The sequence below is a fragment of the Aptenodytes patagonicus genome, chromosome 2 (genome assembly GCF_965638725.1).
Source record: "Aptenodytes patagonicus chromosome 2, bAptPat1.pri.cur, whole genome shotgun sequence".
NCBI classification, from domain to species: Eukaryota; Metazoa; Chordata; class Aves; order Sphenisciformes; family Spheniscidae; genus Aptenodytes; species Aptenodytes patagonicus.
In genome coordinates, this window is record NC_134950.1 from 14,268,101 (window position 1) to 14,280,454 (window position 12,354).

General features: G+C 41.3%; 1 protein-coding gene across 4 annotated transcripts in view; it reads right to left on the bottom strand.

The window, feature by feature from the left end:
• Positions 1-12,354, bottom strand: part of COL14A1 (collagen type XIV alpha 1 chain) — a 127,412-nt gene that overhangs the window by 114,759 nt on the left and 299 nt on the right. For 3 of the 4 annotated variants that reach the window (XM_076329171.1, XM_076329173.1, XM_076329174.1), the window contains exons 2-4: positions 8,517-8,638; positions 2,774-2,890; positions 1,508-1,651 (exon numbers count right to left, since the gene is read on the bottom strand). In XM_076329171.1, coding sequence (XP_076185286.1) covers positions 1,508-1,651; positions 2,774-2,890; positions 8,517-8,604 — 349 coding nt within the window. In that variant the 5' untranslated portion in view covers positions 8,605-8,638. Of the gene's footprint in view, positions 1-1,507; positions 1,652-2,773; positions 2,891-8,176; positions 8,198-8,516; positions 8,639-12,354 lie in introns of those variants that run through there. The other variant, XM_076329172.1, reaches the window with a different exon arrangement.

Here is a 12,354-nt window from a genome sequence, read left to right on the forward strand (position 1 = left end):
AGTTTTACTCACATATTTACGCAGACAAAAAAAAAAAAAAAAAAATCTTATCTAGTGCATGTTTTTACAGCTGCATTTTAAAAGGAAAAAATTCCCGTGATCTTTGTTCATTACATATTATGTACAATAACTTATAAGCAGCACTAGAATAAGAAAGTATACCTGGCTATATAAAGAGGAATACTCTTTTAACAATAACATTTTATTGTAGTCTTGAGAATTCTTTGTACATCAGTTACAACTCAGCAGCATTAAAAACATACTTCCAATGCACTAAAAACCAGAGGATATTCTCAAAGCTTTGTATATGTTTGATCTTTTTTCATCTCAAGAATTAGTGATCACTTTCAGAAAAGGGGGAAAAAAAACCACAGAATACAGGATAGCAAAAAAGAAGGGTTTGTATACATGCTGTATCCGGTTTTACTCATGCAAGGCATCATATTGTCAAATGAAACTCCAGCCTCGTTAAGTACTACATGTTTTCACCTGCAGCAAAGAAATAGTATACTAAATAGAACATAACCCACATATTCTTAAATCAAGTTGCCAGCTCTACTTTTCCTGAAGCTGAAGAATAGAGGTAATTTAAAAAACAGCCACACCTAATACTATAGAAGTTGGTGTAGCTTTCTGTGGGCTGCTCTTTAATGCTAAAGTAATCTGTGGTTTTGTGGGTTTCCTAACCAGGATAGAACTTAAAGTAGTAAACACACCGTTGCAGCGATGAAAAGCTAGAAAGACTGACACACACCACATCAAGCAGTCAGCAGATTTTATTTTGTGCTGGTTCTAAGAGAAAGGTGGTTTAGCAATGACAGTGAGAAATATTCAGTGTCAAGGGAATTCAGTAGGCTTTCAACTGTACTCCCAGACTGTCTCATTTTTGTCTTTATTGACCAAATCTCCACTGATCCTATTTAACTGAACTGTTGAAGATGCAGATCAAGACAAATCAGCTAAGATATATATATCACTATGATACACACATTAAGAGTATGTGTAGGTCAGATAAAAAAGTCTTAAGCATAATTTGTAAACATACTTGACAGCTGAAGACCAGTAAGAATTTAGCCTTTCATAGTATCATTGAACTAGCAACTAGCTGCCAGTTGGCACAGCTGTAAGAATGTTTTAATAAAAAGTTGGAAGAACGGAAGGAAGTTTTTCAAGTATCAGAACATATCACTTCTCTTTTTATTTCCGCTCACTGAAGATTCTTTTCCATGAGATACTGGCTAATTTCATAATGGAATGGGGAAGAAAGCGATTCCAAACCAATGGAAACAAAGATAGCCCAAAGCAAGAATCTCCTGTGCAAGAGCGACTGGATCAATTCAGGCCTCCAGCAGTATATGTACCAATTAAAACCTGTGGTTCTGATTAGCCTTCCGCCACAGAAGAAACTGTTTTTCCATTGTCCCCCTTTGTGTCAGACTTTGTTACAATTTCATGTTACATTAAATATCTGATAAATTCTGCATGTCAGGCATAAGACAACACATACTTCTGAACTGGCCTTGTGCTGGCTTACTCTCCTTGTCTTCACTGAATGCAATGATCTGAAGGGCATAGTTTTGGTCTGGTATAAGACCTTGAATAATTGCTTTGGTTGCAGTGTTTTGAAGAATTAATTGATTGGTTTTTCCACCTGTAAGAGAAAAGACAAAAAAAACCCACAAATACATAACTTTGTTTGCTTTTCTTATTGCATAGTAAATGTAATGACTTAAAACTACCTCAAGCTCTACAATGACCCAAGTGTTCCCACTTTTGGGACATACAGCCAGGCCAGAGGTCATCCCAGAAAAGCAAGAAGTCAGGCAGCCTGACCAAAGACTCGGACCAGTTTTCTTAGATAGAAACACTCTAAAATCAATCAATCAGCCTTTGTATCTGGACCTTATGGAATAGCCACGGTGTCCAGCAAACCTATTAATTAAGAAAAAAAAGAAATATTTGACAAAAAGCTGTCAAGTTTGGGAACATCATACCCATAGGCTTTCACACTGCTCTGTGATTGGCTGCCAATTCTTAGCCCAAGGTACCCATATCTTCTCTGAATATCCTCTTTGCCCCCTTCCTTTGGGCAAGGAAATTCTCATGTATAAATAAAATATTAAACATTTCTATGTATACATATATATAAACATTGTATACAAATATGTACAAATACATATTTTAGCTGTACGTTAAAAGTGTACTACATCTAAATTTAAACATGTACGGAAGTAGTACCTTTACACAGGTAGCCTGATATAGCCACTTTGTTGCCTATCTTTACATTTCAAGTTTTCATTCAAAAAAAATTTTAAAAATTGTTTGGTTGTTTTTTTTAAAGTTTGGTCTAAAATCTTTCTCGTCTTTTCTGGGGAGCTCACTATGGGAGAAGGCCCAGGGAGATCCACCTCAAAGCTTTGACTGAAATAGGGTTCTTATTCTCTCCCTTGAACACTTCCTAAACTTCCTTACACCCCACTGGAAGAAAGGTAAAGACAGATGATCAATGACAATTCCCAAGGACTACATATGAAGCATAACTAGCATCCACGCACTTCTACTACCTTAAGCATTCGATTCCCATACTCTATGCCTACGACCACACTCTGGTGAGATCGATTTCTCTCTTCTGTTGACCAGTCAATACTCTGTAATCCACAGCTTGCTCACAGTTCCTTAGTCCTGAAGGATGACACTAGCCTCTGAAAAGCTATTCAGCCTTAGGAAGACAGTCCTTTCACCTTAAAAGAAAACATACAGACTTTCGTTTTACCTGAACTTGGAGTGACAAGAAGCTTATATCCAGTGAATTGCCCTTTGGGGGCTTTCCAAGAGATCTGTACACTGTCAGGACTGACTACATTATATCTTAGTCTTGTTGGTGGGGACACTGCAAGTGGGGAAAGAAAACAACATTTTAAATTCAAATAAAAAGCAACCGCCAATTTTAAACAAACATAAAAATAAACACACATAGGAAGACAACACAAAATTTTAATGATAAAGGATGCAAGTTATTCAAAATGTCACATACATCAGTTTATTAGTTTGTAAAATGACATCACCAGGTGCACTACTTCCCTCAGACATACCTTTTATTTATCTCTTTATAAAAACAAACTAACAACCTAACAGCAGAGGACAGAAAGACAAACAGTGTTAGATGTTAAGACTCTAGTTTAGCAGGCAAAGTTGGTAATAAAAATGCTCTTTGTTAATATATGGGCATTAAAATTGCTCTCTTTGCTTACACTGACAATATGCATTACCTAGCCTCCTTTACCTCGCATTACCGTGTGTGTTTCCCCACATTTAAGGTCACTCAGGGCCAAATTTTCAAAGCCTTGTGAAAGAGGAAAGATAGGCATGCACAAGACAGAACTGCCCAATTTGCAAACCTGGCCTAAGCAGCACACAGACTTGCCAGCTGCAAGCACTGCTTCGGTCTCATCAAGACTAGCAGGCATGCACACACTAGTCAAGATTTAGACACAGGCAATCTGGATGATAAGCAAATCTGGCTTCTATTTGTATTGTGCCATCACCTAGGTTTCAAATAGAAGCAGCAGGTGAAGTGAATAAAAGCATGAAATGATTGAGAAAGAGATGATACTTCAGTGAAGCAATGCACAGAGGAACAAATGGAAAATCCACCCTACGTTGTTACTGCAATATCAGCAACTTTGCGTCTATGCGCATAAACTAGTTTTTCACAGCTTTGCATCCCTCTGCTCAGGCAAGCTCCACTGATGCTGGACAACACTCTACATAGCATTTCTACTCTGCTTCAGGGAGCCACATCCCCCCTTCACAGCAAACAACTGAAGCAGAGCTGCTAGTTGCGCAGCCTGTGGTATCCAAGGCTGCCAATAAGGGGAAATCTTCATACATTTGAATAGGGTTTGGCTCACAGAACTAACTGATCTAGAGGGAAAGGCAGCCAGGGAAGCTACCCAGAGGCTGAACAACAGAAAGGGCTAGAAAAGCTTAAACTCCTCCATCAACCTTACCCATCCTCTTCCCACTACCTCCACAGCCCCCTGAACTTTCTCCTTCATCTTCCAAATCCTTGGTGTCTCTGCCACTACCACCCTTAAGGTTTCTGTTAGTAAGTCTAAGAAATAAGGGAAATTATCTGAAGGGGGGAAGTGGCAATTTCTTTTCCCCAGGGACCAAGATAGCTCTTAACTGACTAGGCTCATGCCCACAGTTTGTTTGTCCACTAGATATAACAAACCAACAGTTCTCATATTTCTAAGATTTAAGGATTACAGCATACGGAGCATCTGAGTCAACAGGCAGAACGTGCTAGCCAACAGTCTCTGGCCTCTCCATTTGACCTGCTACAGTCAATGCAGCTCTGGCACTAGCAGCAGCCAAAGACCTGTCCTGAACTGATTACTTTTTCCTACGTGCTACTTTTTCCAACAGCTTGGGGGAAGAAAGAAGAAGGAAAGAGGCAGGCTGTAGTTTTTTGAGATTTGGGGTAGTGTTTTTTTCATGTCATCTACCATTAGAAACATTTTGGGTCTTAGAAGTAAAAATCTGGAGGTTTAATGCAAGAGATGTATTTGCTTGCATCCAGACTCTCAATCCATAAGGGACAGTTTTGCCAGACCAAAGGCAAGGTTCTGCAGTTCTCTGCCTTGAGGGACTTAATACCAGAACACAGAAGAGAGTACATAAGCACCAAGAACAGCTTAGTAACACCTCCACATTCTCAAAGACTTCAAAGAACAAGCTCAAGTAGAGAGGCAAGGGGACAGAAACAGCAGGTAGCACACCAATTCCACACACTCAAAACTGTTCTGTTTCGCAGCACTGGGCTTACACCCAAACAGTGCATTTCCCCAGTTGCTGGGCACAATCTTGTCAGACCTCGTCTTCAGACTGCCTGTCACCTCCCTGAAGTTTAGAGAAAGAGAGGCTGCAAGCAAGAGTGTGTGCAGGAATCATTGCAAATACAAAATCAGTTCTTTGAAAATTTGGCCCTTGTATTGCAAAATGTTTTGCTGGGCAGGTTTCTGCAAGAACATTCAGCATGCTATAATTGTAATAAAATGACAGAGACTATGGCAAAAAATTTGGAAAGCCAAGCAGACTGTAGTTATGGATTACAGCTTTTAATTCATTCTCAAGATTCATTCTGTCTTTGAGCTATACATAATTCACAATGAATTGGGGCTGAATGAACCAAGAGTGACAAATCATACCTAGAAGTTTGCAAAATATGCAATTCCTTTTATTATTTATTTTGTCTAAGGAATAGCGGATAAACTTTTGAACAATGACAGTATGCAAGTGTAAAAATGCTGCACATTTTTTTACCAGGTTTAAGTAGTAAATTTGTATGGGGATTAAGAGGCAGAGCAGAGAGCAACAAAGTAACACCAAGGATTGACAAAAAAATCGTGTCTTAGAATTTCGGAGTTCCTTTTCTCTGCCATCTTCTTCCTTCCCCTGTCATTCCACTTCATCCTACTTTCAACCTTCTAACAAAGAAGCATAGTTCTGGCCTAATTGCTATTAGCCATCACCAAACCAGGTAAATTTTGGGAGACCCTAAAAAACAATCACAGATCTTACAAGCAAAGAAGGACACAATCACCAAAAGTTTTTCTGTTTACTACAGAGTTACAATGTGAAAGACTAGAAAAGTTGTGCCAGAATAGTCTTTACATAACTAGTCAATTTTCACTGGGTACTTTTTGTATCAAAGGTGGCAGTGCAGGGGAACGGACATTCCCACACAGCAATTAACCATAGGGAAGAAAAGAATTATTCACCAGACAGATACTCAACTGTCTCTTAGTTGTGCAAAGACTAATGTTCTGGCATAGAAAAGTACATATAGCTAAGGAAGTTAAAAATCTAACACTTGAACAGACAACAAAATATCGATGGGAATTACTACACATTCACCAACCTGAAGAGGATATCTTTATTTCTTTGGACCTTTATTGTCTGTGGAACAAAATCTCACTTCTTGCAGAAAGGGAAAAAAATTAATCCAAGCTGAGTCAGTTAACTGATAAAAATCAGTAGCTAGTGCTTGTTAAGTGGTTTTACAGGAATGCAAAAGTGAATGGCCGTCAGTAACATTAGAGCAGTCACCCAAAAGAAAACTACAGACAAGTTCAAGGCTTTGGTTTATGTCACCAGATAAATTAGCACTCCAAATACATGACTTTTGTGGACAACTAGGGAAAGAGTGTTTTGAACTATTCAGTATCTGAATGGAGAGGAAAAATACCATAAATTGCATATGTGCAGCTCCAAGACATCCAATAGTCTCAGACTGGATACTAACTAAACCTTGTGGCTTTCAATTTACTTTTGTCATAAGAATTGAACAAGTTAATATGCACTGCAATTACATTAGTAACACATGGAAATTATTGCTACACAAAGAAAAGTTTCCGTCTTTAAATACAGAAGGAAAATTCTTAAAGCAAGTTACTTTATGAACAAATGGAAAATTCTAAAGTATTTTTCTTGCCCAGCACTATTTTTGTGTACTATATAAGAACATAAATAGACAAAAGCTGGATTTTTTTTTTGTTGCTGTTGTTTAAGTGACATTATGCTGAATGAGGAAGAAACAGCAGTGATGAAAAACTAACTGTTGTTGAATAAATACTGAATGGCACTATGTGGTTTATAAAGCATTCAGGCAATAAATGATATAAAACCATGTAGCTCAACGCAGATAACTCCTCAGTTGAAGGAAAAAGTTGTAGCTTCAGGCATGTTGACTTCAGTCTCCCAAACATATTCTCCTTTCCAAGAAGTCACATTACACACCTTTACCTGAGCATCTTTGCCAAAGGAAGGAAACACAAGCTGGAACTAATACCAGCTCTTCCTACACCTTGGCAGAGTGTGCAATTTCTTAAAACAGACAAACATACTGTATTAAATTGTAAATAGTTAGCCAGCTGTATGAGGAGTTTGCTGCAAGGGGTAGCAACCTTGAGAAAAGAAAGGATTTGGGAAACATCTTATTACTTTAAGTGTAGCATAACAGTCATTTGGGGCCAAGGCAATAGTCCACTTAGCTTAGTATCACACTGCTGACAGCATTCAGCAGCTGATGCTTGCTGAAAGAGTATAAGAACAAGGGAAGTATTGTTCTTTATTCATTATTCATCAAGTACACCAACTCTAGCTTCTGCTGGTGTGATGATTGTAGAAAAAACTCTCTCTGACCTTCATTTAATTGTATTAATAGTTTGAGAGTTTTCTCCCTTACATATGACCAATTAAATCAACATTTTAAACAAAACAAAAAAAAAACCACACAAAAAAAGAGTGGGAGAAAGAGTATGGTTTTCCAAGCTCAAGGAATTTTGCAAAACTTTCTGGAGATGGATCTCAATCCCCAATCCTGTTTTGCAAATCTTAACCATATGTATTAGGACTGAAATACACAGAGAGAGGACTAACCATATGGTTTGCTTTATTGCCTCATTAAGTCACAAACATTCTGGACCTCATTTCTGACCAGAATTGATGTGTTGAACATTGGGAACATGTATTTCTTCATTCACCTCACATCACCCACATTAAATATTACTGCTTACATGTGTCCCTAAGTTCTGGGAGAGGCTTGTAAAACGCTCGCAGATTCCCAAACATCCAAGATGGTATGCTTCCCCAGCACTTGAGTGCCACGCAGACTGGACAGCACTGCTACTTGCATTTACCAAAACTTGGAAAGCCTCAGTTGCCACTAGTCTCAGAATGTGCTCATGAATAATGCATTATACAAGACACTTTAGAAGAGACCCAGGATCGAATTCTGCTCCTAGTTATGCCTATGCAGTCTCATATCAAAGGGATTACATAAATATAAAGTTGAGAGAAACGTCTTTCTTTAGAAATCATAAAAACTCATTAGCATTCTTCCTCCCTTCTTCCCCAAGCAATAGGATAAATTTTCTCTAGAAATCAAACCACTGTCAATACAATCCAACAAGTATTTAAGCCTAACAATCTCAGCAGTATCTTTTAATACCCACAAAGAAGATTTAAAAAAAAAAAGCTGCAGAAGTAGACTGTGACATTTAAGTCTTGTGCAATACCATATGATGTGTTACAATAGATCGTGTTCCAACAAAGAAAAAAATACATATTCCATACAAGCTTATTATCATAGCAGGTCCTTCAAACTTACTTGATTATGTAGAGGACAGTCACAGCAATTTCTGATCAGTACTTTCATGTAAATAAGAGTAAAAAAAAAAAATGTTCCATATAACTCATTTTGAGACACCTGAATTTGCAAAAAGATTTATGCTATTTGAGATACTAGGTTCAAGGAGGACACATGAACACATAATTCTACTCCCCCCCTGAGATCAGCAGCAAAACTGCTTTATTTCAGCAGTACTGGATCCACATCCTACTGAGAGGGAAGTAACACTTGCATGAGGGAAGTAACACTTGCATTTGAATGAAAAACTCTATTTCTGCACATCAGAGTGAAAAGCCCCATCTTCTTATTTATGACTTACCTTGGCCCTGGGCATCACTGATGAAGAAAGCTGTGACAGCTAAAAAAGCCAAGAAGAAACAGCTCTGTATCTCATATCGACAAAGCATCTTCTTCCCCGCAATACACACAGTATCAGCAGGTCTGAAAACACAGAGAACAAAAAGACTTATTAAACCTGCAAAGAGAAGGCATTCACTTTAATGAAAAGTGTGGGCACAATCTGGATTCCATTAAAAAAAGTTAGGAATTTGCCATTGATATCAGTGGAGCCAGGATTTCATCCTGACAGCAGTTTTACAACCAAAGCATATTTTACCTGAAAGGGACAAAGAACCCCATTTGGGCCACTCAACAGTTCTGAAAATTCAGCCCATGTAAAAAGAAAACTGATACTCTTCACTAAGCATACATGAGTATTGGAAGTAGAGTTTGCTATGCATAACAAGGTAAAATGGGTATCTCTATACAATCCAGTGTTGCAAGCACCTTATCAAGATACCTGTGGTAGAGAACTCTGAAGCTCTCAATAACAAAGTAGGACTAAAACTGTTATCTACTTTATATCCAGAAAGCATCCATAGTGGATGTTAAATTATGTATTTCAGGATTCTGTAATTAAAAAAATGAGATGAGAACTGCCCTGCAAGCCTACCATAAAATACATACTTATGAGTACCTAAAATGTATGTACTCAATAACCCCAGTGAAATAATCATTGATCAGTTCAACTGATCATTTTTGCACATCAGTTGTCAAAAAAGGCAGAACCTTGTCCTGAGGAAACACAAGTCCTCTTCTCACTGTCCTATACAGCCTACTCTATTTTTCTTTTTTCTATCTTATTCAACTTATTCTGTGCTCACTGTTGTACTACCTGGCACTTACAGTGACTAAAGCAGACACAGCTCAGAAGGCATGCAGGGTATCAGCTGAGTAAGCACTAATTCTATTTGTAGGTAATACCACGGTCAAAAATATTTACTCTAACTTAACCAGTTAGGAACATCAACACTTCAGAGTGCAGCACTATATGAACACTCAAGGTAGTCCTAGGTGAACTAGTTGGGTTACAGGAAGCAATTCTGGTGCCACAGAACAAGTTCCGGAAGGGGTAATTTATCTGTCCACAGAAGCTAAGAACAGTACAAGTTTCACCATCTGAATTTGGCCTTTAACACTTTCCAGTACAGTTATTCAACATATATAGAAGCACCTCTCAAGATACATGTTCATAACATCGTGCTTATAAACATTTATCTATCACTCAACTTTACTGCACCAGTTTTAGTCGATTTTCTGGGCCAGGAAGAAGAATTTTGCTGCTCTCTCCAGTTAGTTTTTCACAGGAGAATTAAATTAAGATAATTAATAGTAGATTTCTGGCTGTCAACAAAGACTCAGGATTTGAAGGTTTACTTTGGTAAATTTTGATTTATGTATTTCTGTGTTGCAGGTCCCTCCCATTTACCTCCTGTGTCATTTTCTCCAATATTCCCAACATACCGTCATTGAATTTGCCTTCCATGTTTTCATTGTCTTCCAAGGAAGGCACAAAGCAAGTGGTTCAACCACTATCTAATATAAAAGACAGACTGAAGTACCTAAACCGTTATTAAAAGATAAGAGGATAAGACCTACATCTCCTTCTCTCTTTAAGTATTTACAATTTGCCATAGTTATCCCAGGACTTGGTAGGTCTACCATTGCAAATCCCAGTCATGAATGCTTGATATGCCACCTAGAAATATATAGGGGGGTTAATCATTGTGAATTCCATCCCCACAGGAGTTTACCTAAGTTTTAGCCAAATTATCAACAACTTTCACACTACTTAAATATATATTTTGAATCCATCAGTATAAATCTTTCAAGACAGAGGCAAATAGCTAGATCCAATAACAAAGATGTGCACCAGAAACTTAGGTATTGCTATGCCTAGTTCTTAAGACATATCCTCCAGATGGAATTCAGAAACCTGAGCAAAGTGCCCAGGCTTCCTACTACATGAACACAAAGAGTCAGACACCCAAGGACTGGATCCAGAAGAGTCAGCACAGGACAGTTGCCTAGTGACAGGCAACAGGAAGAACGAAGAGACTTAAGTCTTAAATACATCCCTTATGTGTCTCACATTGGGTATCGAAGCTTCTCCCCTCACTCAGGAATACAACCTGGAGCAAATAAATGTAGACTCTTCAAAGAACAGCATACAACTCATTCTTCAATGCAGTCACCACTGACGATGTGCAGAATTCTTCGCATGTAATAACCCAGATATTAAAATATTCACTCACAGCAGTGGCTCAATTCCCCATCTGCTAGATTTGATATAAACCCTCCTCCCAAATAAGGGCTATAAATACTGACAGGTAATCCTGCATAGAAACACTCTGTACTGATGCTTTTAGAGAAAAGCCGTTGCACAGAGAAGTAAGATTTATTGGGATACATACAACTGGTGCTGGATAAACTAGGCACAAGTTCACCTCTGCAACGACCCGCACTTCAAGGTTCACTTAACTAGGAAAGGCAACCCCCAGTCTGCAGCCACCTTGTGGCTGACATCATCTGGGAATAAAAAGAAATATTCTATTCCTCCTGCTTTTTTATATATTTCACCTTTTATTAACTATTTGGTAAAACAGTTATCTGACAGAATAGCCCAGGCAGCAGAGACCAAACCCTCCCAAGCCAAGAGCCCTGCCCATGAGGTGAGCCCCGCTCCGCCGTGTGCTCACAGCTCCTCCCCCGGGTGTGCTCCAGGCCGCCCGCCTGCCCAGGACGTCTGCACGGGCCTGGCCACAGGGCACCGTCTCCCGAGGGAAGAGACCTCCCAGCCCGGGGAAACCCAGCGTGCGTCTTCGTGCTCCGTACTGCCCTGGCTGCAGAAGCGCACTCAGCCCAGGCAAGGAGGCGGAGCTGCCTCGGCACAGCCCTGGCACCCTTCCCCGAGGCAGACAGGTTAGCGCTGCCCTCCTGAATGGGAGCCCGGGGTTTATTTCTCCTATCTCGGTGGCTCGTTACGGAGCGGCGTGACCCTGCGTCCACCCGCTGCCTGGGAACAGGCACGCGTTTCTCGGGTCGACGTCCCGCTGGGCGAAAGGAGGAGTGCGACGTGCCCCGGCACCGCCGTGGCCTCCGGGGAGCCGCCGGGCCCGCCGCCATGCCCGCCGCCCCCACATGGGAAGGGCGGGAAGGCGGCGGAGGGTGCCGGTGGCGAGGCGGAGACTCTGTCCCGGGTCTCGCAGACCCGCCGGCGGTGCCACGACCCGGCGGGGGAGTTTCGTTCGCCTCTCCGCAGCCCCCGCAATACGGCTCCAGCCTGGCCTGAGGGGCCGCGGCTCACAAACACGGCGCCGCGCCTGACCCCCCCGCTTCCCCGACTCCTTCTCGGGGCGCTCCCCGGCACCCGCGGGCCTCCCGTTTGAAAGCGAGTTCCCCCCCTCCCCCAAGTTAAGAAAGGGACAGCGAGGGAGTTCGCTGCCTCCCGAGCTGAGGCGAAGGACGGACTCTGTGAGACCCAGGGGCTGCCCGCCGGTAACCCCCCCGCCGGCAGCAGCCCGCCGCGGCGGGGGCGGGTTCGCCCGCCCGGGCAGCCACCCGCTAAAATAACACCCTCCGGGCGCCGGGCGTGAGGAGCCGGGGCGTAACGATCTGCCTCGACGGGCCGCGGGAGGGAGGATGCACCCGCGGGGGGACGCGGGCAGCAGCCAGACCCTCCGTTTTGAAGCGTGACTGGTTATTTTTTAATTATGAGGCTTTTGCAGGAGTTTCTAAGGGGCTCCCGCTCCCCGCCTCAGGCTCGCCACTTTCCACCCCTCCATCTCCTCCCTCACCCAGCTCTCCCTCCGGCGCTA